This window comes from Acomys minous, assembly GCF_964271855.1.
Source record: "Acomys minous genome assembly, chromosome: 19".
Lineage (NCBI taxonomy): Eukaryota > Metazoa > Chordata > Mammalia > Rodentia > Muridae > Acomys > Acomys minous.
This window is the reverse complement of record NC_140499.1, coordinates 59195128-59221964: the sequence shown is the minus strand read 5'-3', so window position 1 is coordinate 59221964 and position 26837 is coordinate 59195128. Positions and strand designations below refer to the sequence as shown.

The window sequence follows — 26837 nt, the reverse complement described above, 5'->3', positions numbered from 1 at the left end:
AGAATCGTGGGTGGGAAGTGAACAGAGGAAGTGTCATTGATGAGGTTGAAGGGTCAGGTGAAATGACACTAGTCTGTATTGAGGGTCATAGTGGCTTGTTTGCCCGGTGTTGTGGTAACAATGACTGAATCAGGGGGTGCGGGGGAGGTTGGAGGTCAGATCGCCAGTCAGCACAGCAGTGGAGCCCAGGCAGGAGAGAAGGCGTGTGTGAGCCGAGTAGGAGCTGCAATGCGAGAAGTTGAGAGCTGTGTGAGCAGTGGGCAGGACCTGCTCTGGAGCAGAGCCATGCATGAGGACTCGGCTCGCAGGAATGTCCGTGGATAAGCAGAGCATGTGCCCTTCCCTCCTGAGGTGGCAAGTGGAGGCAGGGGTCGCAGGAGGAAGGTGGTTGGTGCTTTTGAAACACGAGTCTGAGCAGGTTTAACATTAACTACAGAAGCTGAGTCTTTCTTGATAATTGGAAGAAATAGTGTCCATGCCTACTGCACTGTCTTCAGCAACAACAGCCTATTATTTGCATTACTTAATAACTATAACCCAAGTCATATCTAGTTCACTGTATTTTCTGAGGGGACGTATTTCTTTGTTCCACTATAAAGCTGAATTGTGACTTTAGAGGTTGGAGGTCTTGCTGAGACTACAGAGAACTTTCAAGAAGCAGAGTACACTTTTTAAAAATGAACACGTCATTATTTTGGAAATGAAGCAATTTTCACAAGAGAAATTTTTATGCAGCTCCTTGTAAAAACGTGTTGATAGTAGAGCTGGTCTATATGCTGGAAATGACTCTGTCGTAACCAAAATACATGTTTTGCTGCCACACAGAAGGCTTTATGGGATGTGAAACTAATGAGTATTGGCATGGGGGGGGGGGAGCTTTTTAGAAAACTGAAGATGTAATTTAGACAACTCATTTGGATACAAGGCCGGGAACAGCCTTGAAGTCTTAGTCTTATTGGCCAGCGTCACGGCCAGGCTTCCCCGATCTTGATGATGGTGATGAGCCGGATTAGTGTTAACACAAGGCATAGCAGACGTTGCCCTAAGCGGTTTCTACATATTAATCCTCAAAACAACCCGGGGTGCTGCACTGGAGAACAGACATCATGGCCGAGGTGGGATGTGGAGCTGCTAAGAGAGGAGAGAACACTGAGTGGAGAACCTCGTCTCTGTCAGACACAGCTTTGCCACCATCTGCCAAGGAATCTGGGAGGAAAAATGTGCATCTTACATGTACGCCTTCACTTGTTTGCTAGGTTTCAGCAGGGACCCTTCCTTCTGTGGTGCTGAGGCCAGGGGATGTGTGAACGTGCTCTGTGAAAGCACAGTGCTGGGAAAGGCACGCCACAGTGAACAGGTTTCTGCTCCACCACAGCGTTATGGGTGAAGCTCGAAAGTGCGTTTAATTTTGATGACTTCTATTGCACTCTAATGTTTCTAATTTCTTGAATTTTTTTTTCCAGGTTACTTGTCTGCAAGACTTTTTTGGCGATGATGACGTTTTTATTGCATGCGGACCTGAAAAATACCGTTATGCCCAAGATGACTTTGTCCTGGATCATAGCGGTGAGGCATTTCATTGACTACGTCTGTAGCTCCTGAAAAGGAAGCTCAGAATTTAGTGACTCTAAAACATGCTAAGAGCCTAGGTGGTGTACTGGAGAAAGACGGCCAAGTACGGGTGGTGGTCACCTTTAGTCTCAGTTACTTGGGAGGCTGAGGCAGAAGGGTCATTCAACTCCAGGAGTTGAAGGCCAGCCTTGGCAACATAGTGAGAGCCTCTCTCTGAACATGTATATTGAAGGATAATTAACTATCCATGGTAATTATCTGAGATTTGGTTTTACATCATTGTTTTGTTTGTGGCTTAAAAAAAAACCCATACATTGTTTATATATTTATAAAAACAACTATCTTATAGGTGGGATTAAAATGCCTATTTCTTGATATTTATCTATTAATGTGGTTTTTAACTATTATTTCAGTGATTTCAAATGATGCTGGGTTTAGGGAAATGGCTTTTACCCTATTGTCTTAATTACTGTAAACTTACTATAGTGAAAATGGTTGTTTTTGCTGGTAGAAAAATCAGCTTCATTTTTAAGTGAGTGAAAGTCAAGAAGGTATATTTTACAAAGGCTCGAGAGAGATTAGAGCTATAATCCCACTCTTCTGTAAATGAGGAAAGATGGCTTTGGGAGATCCAGTGGACAATAGAAATACATCACAAGACATTGTGATGCTTATGTGTATTTGGATTAGAGAAATCAGGGGCTAGAGAGATGGCTTAGCAGGTAAGAACCCATCCTGCCTTTGCCAAGGATCCAACTTTGGTTCCTAACACCTGCATCGTGAGGCTTACAACTGTCAATAACTCCAATTTTAGGGGATAAGATGCCCTCTTCTGGCCTCTATGGCCACTGCACTCAGATGCACATACCCACACAGAGATACACATAATTAAAAATCATGATAAATCATGCTGGATGGTGGTGGCTCATGCCTTTAATACTAACACTCAGGAGGTAGAGGCCGACAGATCTCTGAGTTCAAGGCCACCCTGAGCTACAGAATGAGTTCCCGGACAGCCAGGGCTACACAGAGAAACCCTGTCTTGGAAAAAAGCATAAATAGATAGATCTTTTAAAATTGAGAATGGGCACACTCTGTATTATTAAACTGTCATGTGTAAATGTTTTTTGTCTTACTATGTGTATTTCCCACAACCCTTTTATACTTGTTTGTTTCATTTTTCACCTCTGCCAAATTTCTTTAAAGGTTTCTATATTGTGTCACTTTGTTGGAGTAAATTTGTCAATCAGTAACACCACTGGGAAGTCTTTTAACTGTAAAAATGCACTTTTGTGTCTTCTGTGCTGATATTCTACCCCATCCTGTGAAACCAAGATTAACTGAAATGTTCATCTACCCGTCAACTGTATTTTACATTTTTGCTAAGTGCAGTTTTTAGTTTCAGAATGATTTTGTCAATAAGTAGACATTTGTCAAGACACTGAAACTCAATTCTGACTTCTATTTGGTTAATGATGTCACTGTGAAAAGCAGAGCTCCTTCAAGAGAACAAGAGATGGTTTATTCTGGAGCCAAATGTGAGCGACCGTGGCCCAGGAACACAGATTCAGGTTACTCCAGTTACCTTGGCAACAGTTTCACGAAGCTTCTAGGGTAACAGAACAAAGAAAGCCAAAGACCAAGACACTTTAAAATACATCGGTAGAAATATCCGGCTTACAGGTGACAGTAGAGCAAGAAAATCTGCTAAGAGGCCTCAGGTGCTATCTGATGAGTTCCTACCTTTTGCACTGGTGAGAGACTGTTCATATATTTCAGAAAGATTTGCCTAATAGTCACCAGAATGTTGGCTAGCGTACATGGGCTGGCAGAAAGCGGTTGTTAGGGCCTAAGGTGGCCCTGTCTCTGCATCCTTCTAACTCTCCATAGTCAATAAACTTCTAATCCATTAAGTCAGCTTTAGATGACTTAGTCACTGTAGTCGCTGTGGGTGGGACAAACTGTAACAATAACAACAAAACATTGCTAAGTGCTTACACTGTTGCCTTATGTGTAGTAAATTTATCTGAGCTAGTTGGATTATCTGGATTTTGTTGTTGATGATGAAGATGGCCTCTAATAGATTAAAAAAAAAAAAGAGCCCTAATGATCACCCCCTCAATTTCTAGTTTTTTAACCTTCTTCAAAATGGTAGCGATAATGGATAATTTATAAGAATTTGTGAAGATCAAATGAATGAATATATGCCATGTAGTTTGGGAGTCCCTGTGTGTCTTACTACTTTTGTTATTGTTGGTATTGTAGCACCATCATTACATGGTAAAGTTTTACAGTGAGAGCAAATCTCATGTTAAATTCTACTACATATACTTTTATGAGGACACGAAATTGTATCGTTTTGTTTTGTTTTTTTAAAACATCAGTTTTTAAAATTGTGTTGTCATCTTAAGAGATCCAGCTTTGAATACCACACGTTAAAGATGCATTAAAAGAGTAACAGAAATCAAAGGAAACTTAACACACATTTGAAAACCCACCAAAACAACAAAGAAAAGGGGGCAAAAGTAGGAATGAAAGAAAATCTGATGTGGTGGTGGATGATTTTAATTCCAGCACTTGGAAGGTAGAGACAGACAGATCTCTTGTGAGTTAAGGCCAGAATAGTTTGTACAGTGAGTTCCAGGCCAGCTAAGACTATAGGGCAAGACCATGTCTTTAAAACAGGACATTCAAAATGGCATACAGTGCTGCTAACCCAGTGGTCCTCAACCTTCCTAATGCTGCAACCCTTTAATATAGTTCTTCAGGTTGTGGTGACACCAACCATAAAGTTATTTTCATTGCTATTTCACAACTGTAATTTTGCTACTGTGTATGAATCATAATGTAAGTATTTGTGTTTCTGATGGTCTTAGGTGACCCCGTGGGCCCCCAAAGGTGTTGCAACACAGAGGTTGAGGACTGAGGTGCTAAGTGACGAGTGGTCAGGTGACAAGCCTCCCCTGATTCCTAAGCCTGGGTGTTTTTCTGAAGTTCCAGGATATTGGGATCTGTTTTGGTGCGTCCTGCTCATTAGAGAGACATTGTCTCTGACATGTTTAGCAGTCTACACCCCACACTTTTGAGGCAGTGAAACACAACCCACAATGCTAATGGCTTAGCAGAAACCAGAACTGCCCCATTTATATACAATTTGATTAACGCCTTTCAGATGTTAACTAGACTCTCTTGGTGTGTATTTCCCCCTGATGAGAATGCTTCACATGGTAATTTACCACCCCTGGGGTATAGATTAAAATTAACGTGCATTTTAGTCTTTTTGAATAAATTGAAGTATTTTGAAGTAAATGATAGATAATACGCTGTCTAATTTACCCTTTACAACAAGCCAATGAATCACATTTTATCCTTACACTAATATGTTAGCGAGGCTTGGAACATAAGCAAGGTCTTGCTTCTAGTTAGCAAATGTCGAGACCATGACTCATCCCGAGCCCTCCTGACTGCAAATCCTGTGATCTTAATTACTCAAATCTGGAGTGGTGATTGCAGCTGTAATTTGTTCTGGTTCTCCAAATGCTGTTTTACTTGATGGCTTATAGAAAGGTCAGTGTTATTATTTAAAGCTACTTTTCTCATTTTTGCTCTTCCAATAAAGAGATCATAAGTCAGGGTTTCATGTCCATTCGAAATAAAATGATTCCCAGGGACTTGAAGAGGACAATAAAATTATGGCCTGTGCTCCCTGTGAAAAAGCTGCTCACGTGTAGCTTATCTGTGAACGGTACTGTGCATTCACTTAGGACAGTGGAGTTTCTGTGCCCACTAAGAACTCAGTGCAAACAATGACGTGTCACAGGCATGTGCTCTAACTAGTGATGTAAACCCCACGCGTAGTTTTGGGACAGTTGGCTGCATACATTGAATTTCTGTAGCCCAGGGGCTGGGCAGCTCATTGAGTCCTATGTCCAGTTCATACTGCTAGAAAAAGAAAAGGTGGGAAGGGAAAAAGATTGTCAGGTAAGAGCAGTGGGGCTGGAGAGATGCCTTGTGACGTTTCAGGACCTGAGTTCAAATCTCCAACACCCCGAACTGACAGCCAGGCATGGTGGCTCGTGGGCCTGTAACTCCAGTGCTGGGAGGTCAGCAGTGGAGGATTCCTGCAGCTCACTGGCCTGCCAGCCTAGCGGAATCCCTCAGTCCAGCGAGAGTGCCTACCTCAGCTATGGAGGGGGAAGGACCATGTTCTTGACTTCTTAGATCCTCGTGATTGCACATACACTTGTGCACGGGCACACTAGTTACAAGCAGCTAATTGTAGTCACGTGTGGTATGCCTTTGGTCGATGCTAAAATCTGCCTTACCTACAAAAATGCCCTTTTGTTCTTTACAGAATGCCGTGTCCTGAAGTCGTCTTATTCTCGAACCTCAGCAGCTAAATATTCCGGATCCAAAAGCCCAGGGCCCTCTCGCCGCAGCAAGTCGCCAGCTTCAGGTAGTAACAGGAGCTCCACGGATGCTCGGAGACCTTTGCCAGCTGGTGTGCAGCCAGATTCTAGAACAACAATAGACAATAAGATCTGTAGATCAGAACCTGTAGACCTGTCTTCCAAAGGTGTAAGTCTCGCAGGGGACTCTTGCCCTTGGTCCTTGGCGCCTTTTCTTGTAGACCTTACTGTCTGGTCTAACGCTGGTGTGCACATGAACGCATTTCACATTCTGAGCACTGTATACTGTATTTTGAATTCTGTGCTTCATATTTACCTTCCTAAATTACTTCATCCTGGTGCAACACACACACTGTCCTGCATAAAAATACATTTGCTTTAACTCCCATAATTCTTTTCCTTCGTTAGTTATTGAGAGTAATGGCTATTCTCAGAAAGGGGTACTTAAATTCTATAATTTTCAGATCGAGATCCTACAAATTTGTCAGAGTTTACACTGCTTGGATATTTGTAACAATAAAAACTTAAAGTAATTACAAATAACTTTACTCATTTAATTTGCTGTTTAAGGAAATGATTTTAGAGGAAAACCAAAGCATGCCTTTTTCGCAGGCAGCATTCTTACTACTGCCCAGCCTGCTGAACTAAACTTTTTTTTTCTTTGGAAACAAAATGTTGATTTGACATGTGAGGCGTCTAAAGCCCAAAGGAACTGTCTTAAACAGCAGACATAGTCAGACTCCTCGCCACTGCTCCCAGAGCAGCATGTGCCTCACTCCCTCTAGGGCAGGCTGTGTTACTGTCTTTTAGACCTGCTGAATAACCACTGTCCTTACTGTCTCCTCCTGCTCTGTGCATATTCGTGTGTACAGTAAAGAGGGCTGGCCACTCCAGTGCCTACTCTACAGCCAAATCCCCAGGTGAGCCAGGATCTGTACAGCTTTGTCGATCTGCTGGGTTTTTGTTTCTGTCCTTTTGCTGCATTTCTGTTTTCTTTGCTCCATTTCCATGAATGTACCTGGCCCTTCTCCTGTGGACGCCTGTGCTGTATGTAATAGTTACAGTGCGCAGGCCCCTGCAGCCTCCCTGCTCGCTACAGAAACCACATAAGCTAGGAAGATTGCTAACCGCCTTTCTGCATAGTTGAAGCACAGTGGTCCGGGAAGTCTGTGTCCCAGTGAACTGTAGAAAATGTTCTGTGACTAAAAAGACTACAGTTTGTTAACAATAAAGATACGGAAGGGAGTTCTAACCTCACGCTTTGCTCATACCTGGGTTAAAGGCTTAGGAATCATTAGAATTTCCTAATTCAAAGAATTCCTCACAACCTGTGCCAGAATAGAATAACGGAGTGTTCCCTGCACATAGAAGGAGGCAGCCAACGCTGCATCGTTTTAGTTGGAAAGCAATTATTTTCATTCAGCACTCTCCACTCAAACTTTCTGCAGTTGGCACCTGGGCTTTTGAGCCAAAGGTATCTTTGCCATTGGCCTTATTTTAAATTGTCTTGTCTCTGTAGTATCTTAAAGGTGGAAAAACTAACGGAGCATAAATGCGTTTGGACCTAGTTTTCTGGCTGAGTTATTCCCAGCTTTTGTTTCAGGTGACGGGTTTATAGACGCTTGTCATGTCAGGAAAATGATTAAATAAAAGTAGAGAAAGTGGCTCAAGAGTCAGGTATGATTAATTCACTGTGGCCTCCCGAGGTCTGAAGAGGAACTTTCCTGAACTAATAACGTTTTATGACCACATTTGTCTTCAGACCGTCTGCTGCTCTATGGCAAAGCCCAGTAAATACCTAAATGATGGGTTGTTGGACTTTTAAAAATCTGAATTTGCAATGCTTAAAAACCTATTGAAGACTAGCATTTCAGTTTGCAAAATCTTCACCTGTATCCATGTTTGGATAGAGTCGGCCTCTTCAGTGAAAGTTGAAAGCCACATCTCAGAGAAAGTAAGTGGTCTTTAGAAGAGGCCATTTGAAGCACGTTCAGCACTCTAGTTAGGAAGCCGGCAGCCTGTGCTGCTGCTGCTGGCCCCTCCGCAGTGAGTCTGAAGCGCACCTCTGTGCCACCAATAGTGCTTTCTCCTCGTTCTCTGGCAACAAGGGGTGGAGCGTGCTGTGCTGCTCGCTGTGTGCTGCCGCGTCAGAGCAGCACTGCAGATTGGACAGCGGCCCTGCTGTGCCGTGTGCCTTACTCCAGCTATTCAGGAGGCTGAGCCCGGAGGTTCGGAGTAAGCCTGGGCACTGTCTTTAAATAGCAACAGCAAGTACTGTAAGGGATTAGCTAGACTCTCAGACAAGTTGTAATATTGTTCATGTCAACCCGAGGGTAGGAGGTGCTGCTTTTGAGTGAAGTCTGTGAATCTCCTTACTCTTCCAACAGAACTGTGTAAATAACTAAATAGTATGTTTACTATTACAGATATGTTACAGATAGTAAAGTAGATAACCATAAATGAGTCCAGTCCGTCTTTAACTATAATTTAAGCCTTAGCGATCAATCCTGCTTTTAGGGACTGGAGAGGTAGCCTAGCGGTTAAGGACCAGCCTTCAGAGTCTAGCACTGATACCACAAGCCAGGTGTACTGTGTATGCCTGTAACCCCAGTTCTGATGTGGGGTGGAGACAGACTCACTGGGGATTGCTGACATCCAACTCAGCAGAGAAAACACTAGCCATGCGTGCAGTGAGAGTCTCTGCTTTGAAAGAACAGGGGGAGAGTGACAGATGAGGACATCTGATGCCCTCCTCTGGCCTCTGTTGCATACGTATGTGGCCATGTGGTCAAGGGCCACACAGACACATGTGCACACAGACAGGCAGGCAGACAGACAGACAGACAGACAGACACACACACACACACACACACACACACACACACACACACACACTTTTTTAAATGCTGGTTTTAGGTTTCTAGCTGTGCATCTTTAAACAGAGCTTATAAAGATTAAAAAAGATATTCAGAGCAGTCAGACAGAAAGCCCACCATATAGTTGAAGGGAAAAATAAAACTCTCTGGAAAGAAATGAGAGTGGGTGTTGGAGGAACGGAGTGCTGTGTACCTGCTGCCTGCCCTAATTACACTTGTCCATGGGTGTGGTGGTAAAAGGAACGGTTGTCACGCAGCACCCTCAGGGCCACAGTTAGCCTTCCCAGACCTTCCCAGACATGTGCTGTTGATAACTCCCATGGCTCCGTGAGTCTGTTTCTTCTTGCGATAGGACTTATTTTCAGACGAAGGATGGACATGACATGTAGTAACTGACTTGGGTTAAGCCCTAGCAGTAAGTTTCCTTAGCTAGGGAGTGGGTTTTCAGGAAACCTGTCTGCTCCAGGGACAGCTGGGCGAGGAACTGCTCTCTCTGTTAGTCCCACTGCCACCATCTCAAGGCAGCTTCGCTCTCAGTGCGGCACCAGATGGATCCAAGTGCAAGCCCACGGTGATGGTGACGGCTGGCTGTGAATTCTGTGTCCACTGGCAGCAAGCTTTGTAGCTTACCGCCCACTTTGATCTCTATTGTATGTGAATTCCCTTAGCGGAGTTTTTAGAGACATCTTGAGAACAGTTTTAGGCTCCCAGTAAATCCCAGCCAAAGATTCAGGTTTCCTGCGCCTCCTTGTTTGCACAAGCACGCAGCCTCCCTCATCACCCATAGTCCGTGCCTTGCAAGTCGCTGTTGGCGGCTGTGCATTCCGTGATTTGTGCAAGTTCATGTGACAACTGCCCACCATTACAGTGTCATGCAGACCCATTTCTGAGCGTTAAAGTCATTTTCAAGAAATAACTGACTGGGGCCCAGGGAGGTGACAGAGACAGTGAAGCACCTGCTACAGAAGCATGAAATCCTGAGTCTAGATCCCAGCGTCCGGAGCTTAGTCATGCATCTACAACCTCGGCACTGGGGCGGTGGAGACGCCTCTGGAGCTCGCTTGCCAGCCAGCCTAGCTGAATTTGTTGTTCAGCGAGGGATCCTGTCTTAGGAAACAAGGTGGATAGCGTTGGCCTCCTCATGCATGTGTATGTGCACATGAAGGAACAAATACCACACACACACACACACACACACACACACACACACACACACACACACATGCGTGCATCAGAAAATCTAGATAACCAAGTGATTTAGAATCAGGAAAATGAAAAATTCTGGCTTATCATATATGCTACCTTGGCCTACCATTTCTGCCTCCACGCAGGAACTGAAACTCACCTTCGAGCCACCTGTGGCAGGACCTTTACCTTTGCACTATATACTTAATTCAGATGATGTAAAACAACACTGCCTGCCTCCTTATGCCTAAAAAAAAAAAAAAAAGTGGATTTCATTTTGCTTTCCATAAAGATGAATGGCAGCTTTCATCTGCTTTGGGAAAGCGCTTTTGAAGATTACTTTTGAAGTAAGAGGGATTACATGTACTCTTAAGGGGAAAACAAAGCCCTAATCCCAGATATTACCCACCAGGTTCATGAGATCACTGCAGAAATAGACCCAGATGATAGAACTTTGGGGGTGCGTGTGAAGGGCTGACCAGCACTCTGCGGCTAGAGTCTCTGATTCACTTCCCCCCACTAACAGGATTAGCCATCCTCTGCTTAGCAGAGCCTTAAACCACAGAAGCTCATGGAAGTGCCAAAGAAAACCAGCAGTGTTTTCTAAAGAATAGGGGAATTAAACTGTGAGGCAAGGGGGAGGATTATGAATAACTAGGCTATATTAAAGCACTTTAATAATTATATTTTGATGGCCTTCAATCAGTCGATAAATATTATGAGAAGAGATGGTTACTTTCACTTCCCACTAGGAATAATACACTTAAAGTTTAGGGCTGTAGTTCGGCAGGAGAGCGCGAGCTTAGCTTGTATGAGGCGCTTAGCTCAATTCTTAGCACCAAAACCAGAACGTGAGGAAGGCAGGCAGGCAGGCAGGCAGGCAGGCAGACGCACACACGTGCACTTGTGTACTTGGATTACAGTCTAATTGTTTTGCAAGAGCTGTAGGCATTTCTCTGTGACTCACATTAGCAAACACCAAGATAAAGATTCATATTGGCAGTTTGTAATGGCCTTCGTCACAGACCATCGCAGACACAGCCGCGAGTCATTCGTCTTGTGTTTTCTGGACGGTGGTGTGGGCAGGGCCTCCCACTCACACCTGAAATTCCATGATCGTGTCTTCTATATTTGTTCATATCATCGTTGGGACACTATAATTGCAAATAATTCGAGTTTCACTCCTTGTCTGACTTTGTCTGTATTGCAGTAAGATACACTGCTTTTGCTTCTCGCTGACTTGTCACCTGCTTTTGGGCTTTAAATGAAGCAAAGCTTCATTGGAGCCATCCTGTGCATGTGCTTAGTGTTTTCACAGTCGGGTTGTTTAGGGTTTTGATGACTGTTTCCTTTGCTGTTTCCTGGCCAGTGAATGGAACTCCCAGCAGCCAGCTGTCCACTCCTAAGTCTACCAAGTCCTCCAGCTCCTCTCCAACGAGCCCAGGAAGCTTCAGAGGACTGAAGGTACAACAAAGAGATGGGGCGCGTTTATGTGGTTTTTGTGTTTGTGTGGTTTAGCACTCGGGTTTGTGAGCTTGTTAAAAAGCCTGGGCTGGGTCCTGGTGTTAAGTTGGCTGGCCTTCTTAATCTCACTAGTGTTCACATCCTGCGGGAGTGCAAGGTTGTGATGGGTTGAACAAAACGTGGTGAAAGTACAGTAGGTGTTAGTCGCATTACTGTACACGATTTGCAATAGCAAAGCTTTGGAAAACACCGTAATTTATTTTAAAAGACCCTTTAGACTCACGGTTTTAATATGACTAACATGATTTGACTTTATTGAAGTGTAAAATGTCAACATAACATTTTTTTTCTACAGGAAGATATCAAAAGATGAACATGGGCATTTTGGTGAGAACTTAGACATAAACAGGCATTAATTATGATGTTAAAAATATAAAGAATAGCAGCAAAATTAGTGGTTGGGTTAATAAGTTACCTAATAGGGACGATATTAATGCGTGAGGCTGAAACTTAACAAAATTTTAAGTTTGATTTAGTAAATCCGAATGCTTTAGAGTTATAAAAGACACCTGGTAAAACAGCAGTAAATAATTGCTGTTAAACATTGACTGTTTCCTTTATTGACACAGTCAGATTGTTTAAATAGTAAAGTGCTTTGAAAAAGCTAAAGTTTGCGCAAAGCCGTGTCTGTGTCCTTCCCCTTGGTGCTTGGCTGTATCAGGTCTGCTGTGACCAGAAATACAGTCTCTGTAAATGGGCCAAGAAGTTTTCTCTAAGGATGCTGAAGAATCCTTTTGATTATTATAATGAATGGCAAGGGCTGCCTGCCACTGCTCTGTGGATAAGGAGTGAAAAATCCACCGAGCCTGGAGTCCTGATACCCTGAAGAAGTACACGAGGCCTCGGTTCTCAGCTTCCCAAAGCATTGTCCACCGAGTGTAAGCTCAGCTTGCCCTGCCCTGAGGAGGGCGTGAGAACAAGAGGATAGGACAGAGTGACTTGCTTCCCGCTTCTTGCTTATGCACCTCAGCGCAGTGGGTGAGACGGATAGCAAGCTTAGGGGTAAGAGAGTGCATAGCTTGTACCAACTCCTCGGTACTGGACACACTTACTAGAAGAACTGGCCAGGTGTGGTGGATCCAGCGTGTCATCTCAACATTCAGGAGGCAGAGGCAGGAGGATTGCTGCAAGTTCAAGGCTAGTCTGCCTTGCATGGTGAATTCCAGGCAATCTAGGGCTACATAACAAGATGTTATCACTCACACACACACACAAACACACACACATATACTATTATACACATACATACATATATACATACATACATACATACATACACACACATATACTATCATACATATACAAACATACATACACACATACAAACATACATACACACACACACACACACACACACACACACACACACACACACACGAGTCTGGATATATACCCAGGTAATTTAGTAAGTGAAGCCTCACAACCCGATAGCCTGAGTTTGATCACTGGAGCCACTGGCTCCTACCTTTTGACTTCTGATCTCTGCATGGAAACACCGACACACTCACACACAGACTCACTCAAACAGAGAAAGAGAAAGAGAGGGGGGCAGGCACATATAATAAGTATAATTTAAAATATTGTAGGGGCTTAAGAGATGGCTCAGCAGTTTAGACCCAGGTTTGGTTTCCAGCAGCTCAAAACTGTAACTCCAGTTCTAGGATATATGCCTCCCTCTCCCAAGCCGGCACACACACAAGAAACATCCATATACTAAAAAAAAAAAAAAAAAAAAAAAAAAAAAAAAAAAAAAAAAAAAAAGATACATCTTTAAATAAATATGTTTAACAACTTAAAGGCACTTCTCTGAGTATTAAGTTGGCTGAAGATAGAATTCTTAATTGTCAAGTTTGTAGAAAGAAAAAAATACACAAAATAAAACTACTAATCAGCTGAATGTTTTCAGATACAAAGTCAAAGGCATGCATAGTTTTCTTAGCATCTCTATGGAGTATAAGTCTGTCGAATTCATATCCAATAAAAGATCATGTTTTTTAAGGAATTGGATCAAAGCTAGTAGAAAAAGCAAAATAACCTTAAAATTGTGAATAATTTATGAACAGTAGGGAGCCTAAAATTATAGAGTGATGGTTACTTAAAGTTCTTCAGACCCAAAATGGAAAGGTGTCAGGACAAATGGAAAATATTTTGTATGGGTTTGTTTGTTTTGGTTTTTTGAAACAGAGTTTCTCTGTCCAACAGTCCTGGCTGTCCTATAGCTTGCTCTTTAGATGAGGCTGGCCTTGATTTCTCAGAGATCTGCCTGCCTTTGCCTCAGGAACGCTATGATTAATAAAGGCATATGTCACCCTCTCCTTCAAAAAAGTATTTTATTTTATATTGGTGTATTATGTTAGCCAGACTCCTATTACTGTAAAAACTAAAACTAGAACCAAAACAAAAGTCCTCAAAGCCAAATAAGAACAAAACAAAAAAACCTCTAAAGATGACCAATTAGAGACAAAAGGTTTATTTTAGTTCACTATTCTTGAGTGATTATGGTCATTTGGCCCCATTGCTTTTGGGTATGTGGTGGCCTAGTACATGATGCCTACTTTGTGACCGAGAAGTAAATAGAACACAAGGGAGCAGGTTCCACAGCCCCTCAGGGGTACCACACAAGGACCTAAGGTCCTTGTCCTGGGCCCGTCTTCTCCCAGGAACACCTCCTTGAGGAGCAAGCCTGTGCACACGTACCTTTGTGGGAGGCACACAATCTAAACTATAGCAACCAGTCAGATGGTTTTGGCCTTGCCTGGTCTTAGAGGAAACAATGAATTAGTCTGGCCTCTTATTAAAGATTCTCAATAGCCTGGGGAGAGTCAAAAAAAAAAAAAAAAAAAAAAAAAAAAAAAAAAAAAAGAGGACCGTTGCAGTAGGGTCTGATGTGATGGAGAGCTTGGTCTCAACCCCAGTTCCAACAAGGACACACGGAGATGTTTCTAATCGAGGAACCGGGTGTGGTCAGGGGGATGAAGGTTGCTAAGAGGAAATATCAAGGACAGAGGATTTCTAGCTAAACTGACTTGATGGGATTGCTCTGATAACATGAAGGTAAGGTTAAATTCACGGAAGGAGGGTTGGAAAAAGACAGAGGAGTCCTTGGGTGGGGGGGGGGAGGAGAGGCTGGATGGAGGAAGTAGAAAGAGAAGGAGACTCCTCTGTGGCTGTTCCCCAGGAGACTGAGGAGAGGTGCCTGGAAACTGAAGGTACTGTGAACCCCACAGAGCTTTTTATAAGGCGGTAAAGTTCACATCGGCTCAGCTACTGGTTTTCTTTGATAAACAGCAGCGGGGGCTGAGTGTGCTGAGACGGATACAGGCTGGAAGCAGACTGTGTGACCCTGGCCTAGACAGTGCTTCTTTGTGGGGTCAAATGTCTGATAGATCCAACTTAGAGGTTTAGGGGTATCCGTCTGTTATGATGGAGAGTGCCTGGCGAAGTAGAATAGTTCATACCTGTGAAGTCCCTGTAGTCAGGAACGAGGAGAAAGGAATCAGGAGAAACACCCCTTTCTTCCTACTTCCTCTGGTTTGGCTTGGTTAGGGCTTGAGTCTCCTAAAGGTCCCACAGCTGTCCACAGTAGCTCTGCCAGCTTTGAGCCAAGGGAGTAAGCACACGATCCTAGCACTGGGAAGGCCACTCATGTGGTGAGTGCTTGCCTAGCGTGCACAGTGCCCTGAGTCGGTCCTCAGTATATTCCTGGATGTGGTAGCCCATGCCTGTCATTCTAGCATTCAGTAGGTGGGACAGGAGGAGCAGAAGTTCAGGGTCATCCTTAGCCATATAAGTTCATGTTCAAGGCCAGCCTGGGCTACGTGAGCCTCTGACTCAAAACAGCTCCGAAGCAACAAAACAAAACAAGCAAACAAAAAAACCACATTAGCCCATGAAGTGCATTTTATGTTCAAACCGTAATGTCTCCATATAGACGATGGTCTACCCGGGTGGGCGGTAGAAGCCGGCGCTGGTAGCATGGGGGATGGGTAGCTGGGATATGAAGGCAGGGCCTGTGCTTGTCAGAGCTATCACCCAAGGGCATGTTGAAAAATCAGGGCTAGTCTTAAGCCGATGGCTAGAAACAGCAATGTCAGAGCGGAAATCAGAAACTGAAGTATTAAAGTGTAGGCCACCTAGCAAATCCCTATTGGGCTACTACTCCAAAATGGAGTCCCTCGGGAGTACAACTTGGCTTCCCTTTGTTGAGGGAGGATGGCTTTTCTGGAGAGCATGGTCTCTTAAAGTGACAGTCGCCTAAGAAGCAGCAGGACAGATAGGGGCCTCCTTCCCCAGAAGCTTCTGGATGCTTTCCACAGTCTTGGCACCATAGGGCTTTGCAGTGAGGCCGGTTCATGAATGTTTACAAGGTGCTTAGCCTCCTGCTGGTTCTTGTTTTTCTTTCATCCTTCTTCGGTTGTTGAAGAATTCTGCCTGAGTGTGCCAACCAGTCCCAGTTAAGCCTTGGCAACTGACACCAAAGTCTTTGGCTCAGAGCGTTGGCTGGAACTGGAGAAGCCTAGGGCGCAGCCTTATGGACAGCCTCCTCCGGCATAACGGAGCTCGGAGCCCCGCTTGAGTCACAGATGCAGGGTGTTGTGGTTAGAAGGCTAAATTCCAGTCAGAGTGCCTGGGTTTGGTGTTGGCGTGGCTTCTCACTGGCTGTGTGACCTTGGGCAAGTCCTGTTGCCCTTTATTATTATTATTATTATTATTATTATTATTATTATTATTATTATTATTATTATTCATCATCATCATCATCATCATCATCATCATCATCATCATCATCATCAGAGGGTTCTTAGGATACACTGAGGCCCCTATGGACTAATGGCAGAGAAACCCTCGGGACAGCTTCAGTATTCTTACTGTAACCGTGGGGTCTCCAGGTTCAGTTTCACATGAAGGACGCTTCACAGGAAATAACGTAAGTGTGCAATAACATAAGAAGGAAAGTGAGCACAGGAGAGGTCTGACTGAGTTGTTTTCTTACATCTACATTTTATGTACTTAAAAATATTCTGGTCAAGAGTGCCTAGCCCCAAGAAAGTAAAAATATTCAACTCTTACGTATCCTAAGTAACATTCTTTTTTTTTTTTTTTTTAAAGATTTGTTTATTTATTATGTACATCTGCATGCCAGAAGAGGGCATCTAAGTAACATTGTTGGAGCCCAGGAAGCTGCAGGTCATATCTCCTGAGAGAATCTTGTCAATACTAGGTTCCAGGACCCCCATGGCAGGCCATGCTCTCTGGGATGGAGCTGAGGGTTCTAAGGTCTGGAGCTGAGGGAAGAGGGCACAGGAGGAGGACAGGAAGTCTCACACCTCACTCCTTCCTCTCTCCTGCCTATTACTGGCTTTCCTTCCCACATCGTCCCTGCTTTGCTTTTCTGTCCTTTTAACATATTTCAGCACTTAACAGATTAGCAACAGTAATGCATGTCTCCCCACACATTCTTAGAGGTTGGATTTCGGGAGGAGGCTTAACTGTGTGCTTCTGGGCAGGATCTTTTATTACCATCTGCCAGAGCGCATTCATCAGGGTTAGCATCACCTGATGTCTGATGGGAAGGGGTTTTCCTCTTTCCAGGTGATGGCTGCGTTTAAGGACATTTGGGTTGGAGGCAGGAGGATGGAAAACTAGAGGAGGCAGTTCCTCAGACTAGCATATACAAGGCACAAGGCAGCAGCGGCAGCAGGAGCAACAAAGGCTGGCAACTGTAGTCTGCTGCTAAGGGAGCATGCTCGTTATGTTAATGACCCATAAAAGGTCACTGCTGACCTCACCTCATCCCCTTTTCTTTTTTGCCTTCTGAGTGCCAGGCACAGAAAAGATAGGGCACACCTCCAGGCTCCTCTATGTCTCCCCCTTAAGAAACTGTCTCCTCTTCACTGTGTGTCTCCGTATAATAATTCATTGTGAAGAGGCATGTGAAACTGACCTGTGGACTCAGATCCATCCAGTTAGAGGTTTTTAGAAGGCCTTGGTTCGTCCCTACTGGGACTTCTCCATGGATTGGCTATATTGTCCACAAAAGGTGGCTGCTGACTTTTGCTGACTTGGAATCAAATGACAGATGAAAGATGTCATACAGTTATTGTTTCTGTGACCTAGCTTTGGAAGCCAGACCTTATATTCCCACAGTATTTCAGGAGTCCCACAGGTCAGCCTGGGGAGAGGCATCTGGGCCTCTTCTTGAGTCTGGCCGCGCTGGCAGCACTTTTGCATTTTCATCTATCTGCCAGCCGCCCAGAAGTTTTGTTTTAGACTGCCTTTTTTCCCCCCATCTGATCTCCCCAAACTTCCTGCTTGAAGGTTAGCACAGCCTCTCTCCTCATCAGTTTTGCCACTCCCTTCTCTCTCCTGCCCTTTTCACCCTATTCCCTGCTGACCTTTTTTCTTCTAGTCTTAGAATCCACTGCGGACATTGTTTTTTCTCTTAATCCTCACCTTCCTGGTTGTGTCCTTGACCTCCGCCTGCAATCTCTTCCCTTTGCCAGGGCACCTCTAGAGTCCCTTGGATGTGGCTGGCAGCTTTCTTCCATAAAATTGCTTACTGTCCTTAAATCACAGCATTTGGGACGGTGGGGGGGGCATATAGGCAATAAAGAGTACTAAATATGTCATCGGCTGCCAGACAGATGAAGAAAACATTTCCCTGAACTTTTAATTCATCATCTGCCCAAACTGAAGACTTTTAAGGCAGTCAGTTGTAACTTCAGAGTCAGAGTGCACAGTCTTTAAATGCCTGGGTTCTGATGCAGAGGCGTGTGCCTGGGAGCTCTCTGCTGTGAGCGGTCTTGTTGGCTGAAAGGAGGAAGGACAAAGTACACGTGGACCATTACCCAACATCTTGAGATTATAAACTGTCTGATGTGCTGATGTTTTATCTGCTGATGTCTCCTGGGTCTGCCGGTGGTGAAAGGCTTCCCAGATTTGTGAGGTGCAGTGAAAGCGCTGGCTGTATCCAACCTGATTGGCAGAGCTAAAATGTAACGCTCTGACCTCCTGAACTTGGAACCTTCTTTTCAAAGCTGTGAAATGTAAATCCACAGTAGCTGCTGACCTTAGACATTTTTGCTTTTCCCTGGAGCTTTGGCTTTTCTGGTGTGTTTAAAACTAAGTTAATAATTTTCAGAACCAGGGAACTGGGCACTCCGAGCCTCTTTTCATTTCCCCCAGAAACACCATGTGGTGACTTCATCTTTGAACATAATTGATTTTGTTAGACAGAAACAGAAACAAAGAGGCGGATTAAGTACTTCTGAAGACTCTGTGCCCTAGCAAAATAAATCATGACATTGAATACCAGGTTCTGTTTGTACATGGTGGTCGCTCAGTTGGTTTGGTGAGTGTGAGGACTGTTCAGCCCTTCTCTGGGCTGCAACTCATTAGAGTACATGGGGAAGGTGTGGGGGGGGGGGCAGGGGAGGGCGGGGTTCACCATGCAAATCAGTGTATATACATTGGAGCAACTATAAGAACTTTAATATAACCAACGCGTGCTCCTATTCAGTGCCCCTTTCTCACAGACGCTGGACGCTAGGAGCTCTTCATGGCAGGACATTGCTGGTAGCCGGGTGGGGTGAGGCTGAGCTTGCTGCTGTGGGCCCCGGAGGCTATGAGACTTGTGGTGAAAACACGCGGACACTTTAAACCAGAGCCCTTGTGATACCGCCAGTCCCTTACTCAAATCCAGTAAGCCTGAACCTTACCTGAAGGGCTCACTCAACGGATGCGATGAGGTTCTAGCTGATTTTGGCTGACGCGTAGTCTGTGGAGGAGTGGTACTCAGGGATGGGAGGGTACAAGCCAGCGGATTACACACAGCCGCCAAGCTAGCCGATATCTTGTGTCTTATTTACATACACAACGGGTTCTGCTTATCACCCCTAACCATCTACACATCTCAGACGTCACGAGTAAGTGGGCAGTTCTCTACTTACTAGGGCCATGGAAGCACCAAAAAATTGTCTGCAAAGGATAGTCCCTGGGGCTTCCCGTGTTTCTGCCCCTTTCTGTCTGCACATCTCCAGGTCATGGGGACTATCACGCCCTCTATTTAACAATAGTGCTTCCTGGTCACCAGCGGTTCTGTGGAGCATTATGAAAAGCCAGCTTCTATGGCCCTGGAGAGCCAAGCTAATCAATCACAAGCTGGGTGATCAGAAGGCATAGCCTGGGGTAGTGCTGGGTGATCAGAAGGCATAGCCTGGGGTAGTGCTGGGTGATCAGAAGGCATAGCCTGGGGTAGTGCTGGGTGATCAGAAGGCATAGCCTGGGGTAGTGCTGGGTGATCAGAAGGCATAGCCTGGGGAAGTGCTGGGTGATCAGAAGGCGTAGCCTGGGGTAGTGCTGGGTGATCAGAAGGCCTAGCCTGGGGAAGTGCTGGGCAAAGCGACTCACCCCTCTAGCCCTCCAGCATTTACTTCAGGCCGTCACCCCGTGACCTGGAACGGGCAGGCTTCAAGGAGTGTTCTCACCATTTTCAGGTGTCTCCTCATGGAGTTGCCAGTCATGCTCAGTAACACTCATGTCTCTTCACCTTTCCATCCTTTTAAACAGCACAGGTGGCGCTGTAGATCTGGCTAAACAGTGAAGAAAAAAAGGAAATTTTTCTATATTATATAATTATGTTTATTTCTCACTATACCTTGGCCTCTGTTCATCTGTTACAGTAAAATTATCCCCTTTAATATTATTTTTTTTTTACATTTTCTTTAAATGAAAGCCTTATTTTCAAGTAGAGGACTTATTGGATAGGTCACTCCTATTAACTCAATACAGGGGTTTTTGAAAAATGTTAGCACTTTTTTTAAAAAAATCAAATTGAGAGTTGAAAATGGTTGCAGCTGTCATTATTTGCTAAAAAGCTACAACTTGAGGTGACTCTCTGACGCTTTGCGTGTGGACCTAGCCTGGCTCCGTGCCCTCTCCTTCCACAAGGTGCCTCTGCCTCCCACACTCCCTGCTTCCCCATTTGGCTCTCTTTTGTCAGAGAACCAGCTTCCGCCACCTGTTCTTTTCCTGGTTTCATTCCATGTTTTTTTTGTCACCCAGGAAATCCGAGTAAAAAGTGAATTTATAATTATTCACACAGAATCGGGATAGGAAAGGAGAGAGGCTTTACTTAAAAACGCTGGAGGAGTTAGTTACAAAGGTCCACAGGAACTCAGTGGGTATACACTCTCAAGTGCTTGCGAGTGGTGTGGACGTAAATGCGCCTGTTTCAGCCCTTGTCTTCCTTAGGAGTCCTGGAGTCAGTCAGGACACTCAGACCAAGAAAAGGACTTAGAAGAATGTTACCTGATCCAAGGAAAGCTGGGCAAGTAGAAAGTAGGTCTGCAGGACCAAGGCTGGTCCTGACATCTTCAAAGTGTAGGACTAGCTTGCTGCATGGCAGGAGCCCAGTCACCAACAGGTAGAACCTGGCTGTATATTGCTTAAACTGGATCTCTTATTTCTTTCACAATTTTCAATCTAGAAAAGATTGTATGGGAGAAGGGATCAACCTGGAATTGGATGGCTTAACAAATTTAGCATTGTTGGCTAGACAGCTGTTTCAGCTCTGTGCCAGGCATGTGGAGGGAAAGCGCATGTAAGTGATGTTGAGCTAATGCTCCATGGGAGTGATGTTGCTCAGTGGTCTTACAGGGGTCACCTAGTGTCTGTTCTCTAAGTTTAAAGCTGGACACTGCGGCTTGGCCTTTGCAGAGCAGAAATTTAGACTTGGGGACTTTAAGTAAAGAACAAATAAGGGAAACCATTTGAGTTAATGTAAATATAAAACATACAAGAAAAGGTGGCGAGAAGGACAGTGGCCAGGAGGTGGAGGCGGAGCCCGGCCTGGATTCCACCTGAAGATTGAGCTTATTGTGTTGGTCAGATAGACCCACTGGGGGGTTGTCAGATCCCTCAAGTTTCTCTGACAGGAGTTTGTGGAGTGGAAGACATGGAGAGAGAGAGAGAGAGAGAGAGAGAGAGAGAGAGAGAGAGAGAGAGGCCAGGTGGAGGGTGATTTTTTTAAATGCCTCCTCTTTGTCTCCTCTTTGAACTTGCTTTTAAACATTCCAGCTTGTAGATGTTTTCTTGCACAATGCTACCGACTCTGGAACTATTTTCAATTTCAGTGCCAAAATATAAATAAAGCAGGGCAAGTCAAATAAGAAAACACACACACACACACACACACACACACACACACACACACAAAACAAAACAAAATAAAAATTGGATTGTTTACCAATTATGTCTTATTGTTTGGGAGTCTAGAATTATTAGAGTTCTCTGCGGTCCTGAGACAACATTTGCACTGATTTTGGTACAGTTTTAGAAAGTAATACAATGCCAATTTTTGTGATGCTAAATCTGAATTGAGACTGTATCTGAGAAATAAATTCATTAATGTTACGGTATGCTGTCCGTATAAATGGAAAAAGGATGAGGAAAAATTCTGTATCACTTCCTGTATCAGGTACTTGCTGTTATATAAATACTGCCTATCACATAAGCACTAGGGAGCTAATGACTTGTAAACATATCCTAATATGCAATGCTTATATTCTTCTCTTAGCAGATTTCTGCTCAGGGCAGATCTTCTTCCAATGTAAATGGTGGACCAGAACTTGACCGCTGCATGAGTCCTGAAGGTGCGTCTCAGTTTCCAGCATTCCTTTTACAAAGGAAACCATTCATCTGGTTTTGTTGGCCATCAGAGTCCCACTGGTGCCACATTCTTCCTAGATAGGGATGCGACCATGTCACTGCTACTCCGGTTAGCTCTAGTGAGGCGTTGAGAGTGGGGTCACTTCAAGTTGTGTAATGCCTCTCTGCCGTAAGCCACACTGTCCCTGTTTCAGGTGTTAGTTCTGGCTTCCTTTCTTTTACTGGTTTCATAAGACATTTTCCCGATTCTCTCAGTTAGATGAACACAGATCTATTCTGCTTTGCCTAGACAACAAGACGCACCATAACAGTAGTCTCATCTTAACTTGCAGGCCAGTGTACACTTTTTTGAGAAGGCACTGAGCTGCCAGGCCTAGCCTCAACACAGTGTCTTACTTTGATAGAATTTTCTTTACTAGAAGAAAGGAGAAATCTCCAGAGTTCCTCAGGCTGACTCTCCCCTCACGTCCTTCCTCTTCCCTGGGAGGAGAGTTTTGAAAAGCTCAGGTTAGACGGCCCCACTGCCTGAGGATAATCATTTATCCTTTCTGGCTTTGTTAGGCTTCTTGCTTTTTGTGGGTTTCTGATGCTACCCAACAAGGTCAAAAGGAAAGTGGTGATTCGGGCATTCTATTTAGGAAACGTGCTGAGGAATTTTCTTTAGTTTTGCTATAGACCTATAAATAATAGCACTGCATTTCACTGTTTTCCAAGTATGGAGGAATCGATAGGAAATGCTGACGTTTCCTTCAGGCCTTGCGTTTATCCTTGGCTGCAGGTGTGAATGGAAACAGGTGCTCCGAGTCATTCTCTCTCCTGGAGAAATACAGAATCGGGAAGGTCATTGGAGATGGCAACTTTGCAGTAGTTAAAGAGTGTGTGGACAGGTAAGCGGCTGGGGACGTGTTCCCCACAAGGTCAGCTCTCCCTCTTGAGTTTATCCCTTAGTTACTGAATGAAAGGCCTTCCTGGGAAGCGTCTCTTTCCTGTTTCCTAAAAGAATCTGCCCTTATGACGAGCTCTTTGGCATGGCCGCAAGCCGTTTGGCAGAAAACATTTAGTTACATACATAAAATTGTCTTGTATGCATGTGGTCTCAAGGACATTTTGGAACTCATCACTAGCCTAGAGAAAAGTAAGGAAGAAAATGAGCCACCGAAATAAAAACAGTTTCTGTAAGACTTGCCCACTCCAGCCGGGCTCTGCTCAGAGCGTGCTGTGTCACTTCGCTGAACCTTCACAGTGATGCGCTCAGCCAGCGCTGAACTGCTAGACCCATAGCTCCAGATACAGGCCTGTGAGAGCAGAAGGTTACAAGTTTTTACACCATAAGAAAGTTAGGATGGATGCAGATTTAAGTCTTTGTGTGTAGAGAGCATTGTCCCTCCTGCTCTGAATGGCTGGCTTTATAGTTTGTGACAGGTTTTGTAGAACGTTCTGATACTTAGTTTATCCATTCTGCTGTATCTCTGATGAGAGTTCACTTCCCGTTATAGATTGCTATGTAAAATAACCCCTGTTCTTAAAGTCTTTTTACAGAGCTTTGGTATACAGGTTGCTTCCCAAGAAAACAGTGAAGCATCTACAATGTAACTTCTAAGGACGGGTTACAATGTGGGTTATAATGTGAGGGAAACAAAGTTACCTTTCTAGGCTGAACCTCATCCTGTGTGCTAATGAGCTTTGAGGGAGGCAGTTGAGAGAACGCATGTGTTCTGAATGCTTTGTAACAATACCATGATGGTCTGTGTTGAACTGTTTACATTTGAGTATCTCTTTTCCTCCTGTTCAAATTCAACTATGCTAATGTTGAGTAAAAATTAAGGCACGTGGATTGATGTGAGTTCGAGGACAGCCTGGTCTACAAAGTGAGTCCAGGACAGCCAAGGCTACACAGAGAAACCCTGTCTCAAAAAAACAAAACAAAACAAAAAAGGAATATTGGAATAAGGTTCTTGTGTTCAATAAATGATTTCTTTAGTGCCAGTCAGGGTCTGTAGGATGGAAATTACATAGCACCAGATCTGGCTGAGGGTGGGGAGGAAGACTGGGTACTAAAAGTTCAAAGACTTAGCACTTTCCAGTTATAGGCTGATGTGGCTAATGCATTAGTGTGAACAGACATTGAGAATCACTTCCTGCCCTTCTCTTAAACTGATCACTTTTCTTTTTTATTCTTTCTCCTTGGAGGCTTGTCTTGAGATTTAAGTAAAGAAAGTGTTTCTTTTCTTGTGTTGATACAACAGAATTTAAACACTTTCAATATGAGCTAATAATGTAAAAGAATATTTAATTAGCCTGGCTTTGCCTTTTCTTTCCTGTTTTGGGAGTTCCTTCCTCCCATGACCCCTCTCCACACTGTCTCAGGGACGGGGTGCTGCACAGGCTGGTGAAGGCAGGTTGATTCTGACTTGTAGCTTTAACGGTCTTCTTCTGGTTGTCCCTAGGTCTACTGGAAAAGAGTTTGCGTTAAAGATTATAGACAAAGCCAAATGCTGTGGAAAGGTACAGTATGCACAAGTGCTTCACAGAAAGAAAAAAAAAACCAATGTGTGGGTTCACGACGAGGGAGGCGCTTGCTGCAGGAGATAGGCTACCCAGTAAGAGAAAGGAGAGGGATAGTTTTCCCGCCCTACTGTTCTCAGCAGCTTTTAACTCCAAGATGGGAAATCAATTACTCTCAGATATAAGTATAAAAAAGTGTAAAACTTTCATCTCTGGGAGATTCTAGTCTCAAATCCAGCAAAGGCTATGAAGGCACGAAGTGTTGGCTCCCTCCGTCCATGCTAAGGGTAGTTAGCCTTCTAGCTTCAGGAAGCTGGCAGGAAATAAGGTTCCTTCGCTAGAAACCCAGGGGTGCCCAGGGACCAGTCAGATGCGGTACACTCACTGGTTCGTCTCAGACCCGAGGAGCCCCAAGTTGAGCCATCTCCACTCTTATGAGGCAGCTGATGGAAAACCCACCCAAGCTTTTGCTAGAGGAAAGCACTAGTTGCATTATAAGGGCCAGGAAATGGTCTGGCCTTGTCCCTCTGTGTTCCGAGGGTGTTTGCTACATAAATATCCCTGGGCAGGATGCTTGGAGCAGTGACCGAGCCGATGCAGAAGCACCGTGAAGTGGATGCTTCAACTCATTTTCGTCCATCCTGTAATCTCAGTTGAGGACAGGCCCTTAGAGGCAACTAATAGCGACCCTAGGCCTGTAGCCGATTGTCTGAGGTAGCAGGTCTGGGAAGGCTGGGGAGCAGTAGTCTATAACACTAGGTGGAGCTGTTGGCTGCACATAGCTGCCAAGCACGCAGGAAAGAAGCTGTGGGCTAAAGAACACACTGGATTTTGAAGACTTAGTGCCTTACAAAAAAAGAACAAAAGAAAGGAAGGAAGGGAGGAAGGAAAGAAAAAAGAAAGAAATATCTTATTATGTTTTTCTATTCTACTGCCTAATAGAGTATTTTAGATATAATAGATTAAGTTACATTTTTAAATGAATTGTTCCTGTTTGTCTCGTTTTTTTTAGTGTGACTATTAGAAACTTTAGACTTTCTTATTTGAACCGCACTGCGAGCCTGTTGGAACGTTACTCTAGGACCAGAGAATGCAGAGTTTAATCCAACCTTTGCTTCTTGCCGTGTGACCCCGGACAGATGTCTTAAGTCGTCTGTGTCTGTGTTCTTTCTTCCTCTAAATATGTTGACTGATAGTGTGTACGACACAAGGCGACTGCAGAGGCCAGTGGGGTTGTGAGGGACAGGAAACTTGTACAGAGGCACCAGCGTGTGTAGAAAGGACTGACACAGGTCACCGTGGGCGCTGTCAACATGCCTGGGGGCTTTGGGATTTACAACTGTAGGGCGATGTGAGGAGCCGACATTACACGGTGAGGCTACAAGAACAACTGATGTTAAGTAGACATTTATCAAACCGTGTGGTTTTACCAGAATTTTAAAAAATAGTGTAAGTTTTACAAAAAATCTTCTACCCAGGTGGCAGGTTGCGAAGCAATGGCCCTTTTCTGCATGTCTGCTTTTTGTCTGATTTTATGTGCTTTTGTGTGTGTGTGGTTTTTTTTTTTTAATTCAATGTTCATTTTCTTTGTGTGTCTGTGTATACATGTTGTGTGTGTTGTATGTGTGCTGTGTGTGTGCATGTATGTGGACACGTGCCAATGACAGCTTGCCTCAGTCAGCCGTCTTCCATCACTCCAGTCACAGGACCCTAGCCCAGTGTCCGGCTGGTCAGTGGGCACTTTCACCCGCTGAGCCTTCTCTTGATGGCCCCCTCTGCTCACCCTTCTAATGATATTACTAATTTTCAAACGTAATAACAACATTTTTTCTATTCAAACGTAATAACACTTTCTCTCTGTAACTGTTGGTCTTTTCACCTTTGGAGTGATCTAGAAACAATGTGTCATGATATATGTGACTATTATGTTTTCTTCAAAGAAACATTAAGGATGATGGTTAAGCTGTAAGCAGCTATTTTCGTAGTTTAAAATGATTGCATGCAAGAATTTAATCTGATACAGTGGCTGCCTAAACACAAGGGGACAGTCCACCTCAAACATCGGGATTTACATCTTCTTGTTACCGGATTTGTTCTA

General features: G+C 44.2%; 1 protein-coding gene across 9 annotated transcripts in view; it reads left to right on the top strand.

Moving 5' to 3' along the window:
• The window catches only part of DCLK2 (doublecortin like kinase 2), a 134018-nt gene that overhangs the window by 79598 nt on the left and 27583 nt on the right, over positions 1-26837 (top strand). For 6 of the 9 annotated variants that reach the window (XR_014776661.1, XR_014776662.1, XM_084768564.1 and 3 more), the window contains exons 3-9: positions 1464-1566; positions 5927-6028; positions 6854-6901; positions 11412-11506; positions 22143-22218; positions 23013-23121; positions 24682-24739. Coding sequence is in view for 7 of the 9 variants with exons in the window: in XM_084768564.1 (XP_084624690.1) it covers positions 1464-1566; positions 5927-6028; positions 6854-6901; positions 11412-11506; positions 22143-22218; positions 23013-23121; positions 24682-24739 (591 nt within the window). In the remaining 2 variants the exon portion in view is untranslated. The remainder of the gene's footprint in view (positions 1-1463; positions 1567-5926; positions 6029-6853; positions 6902-11411; positions 11507-22142; positions 22219-23012; positions 23122-24681; positions 24740-26837) is intronic. The other 3 variants (XM_084768561.1, XM_084768563.1, XM_084768562.1) reach the window with 3 other exon arrangements.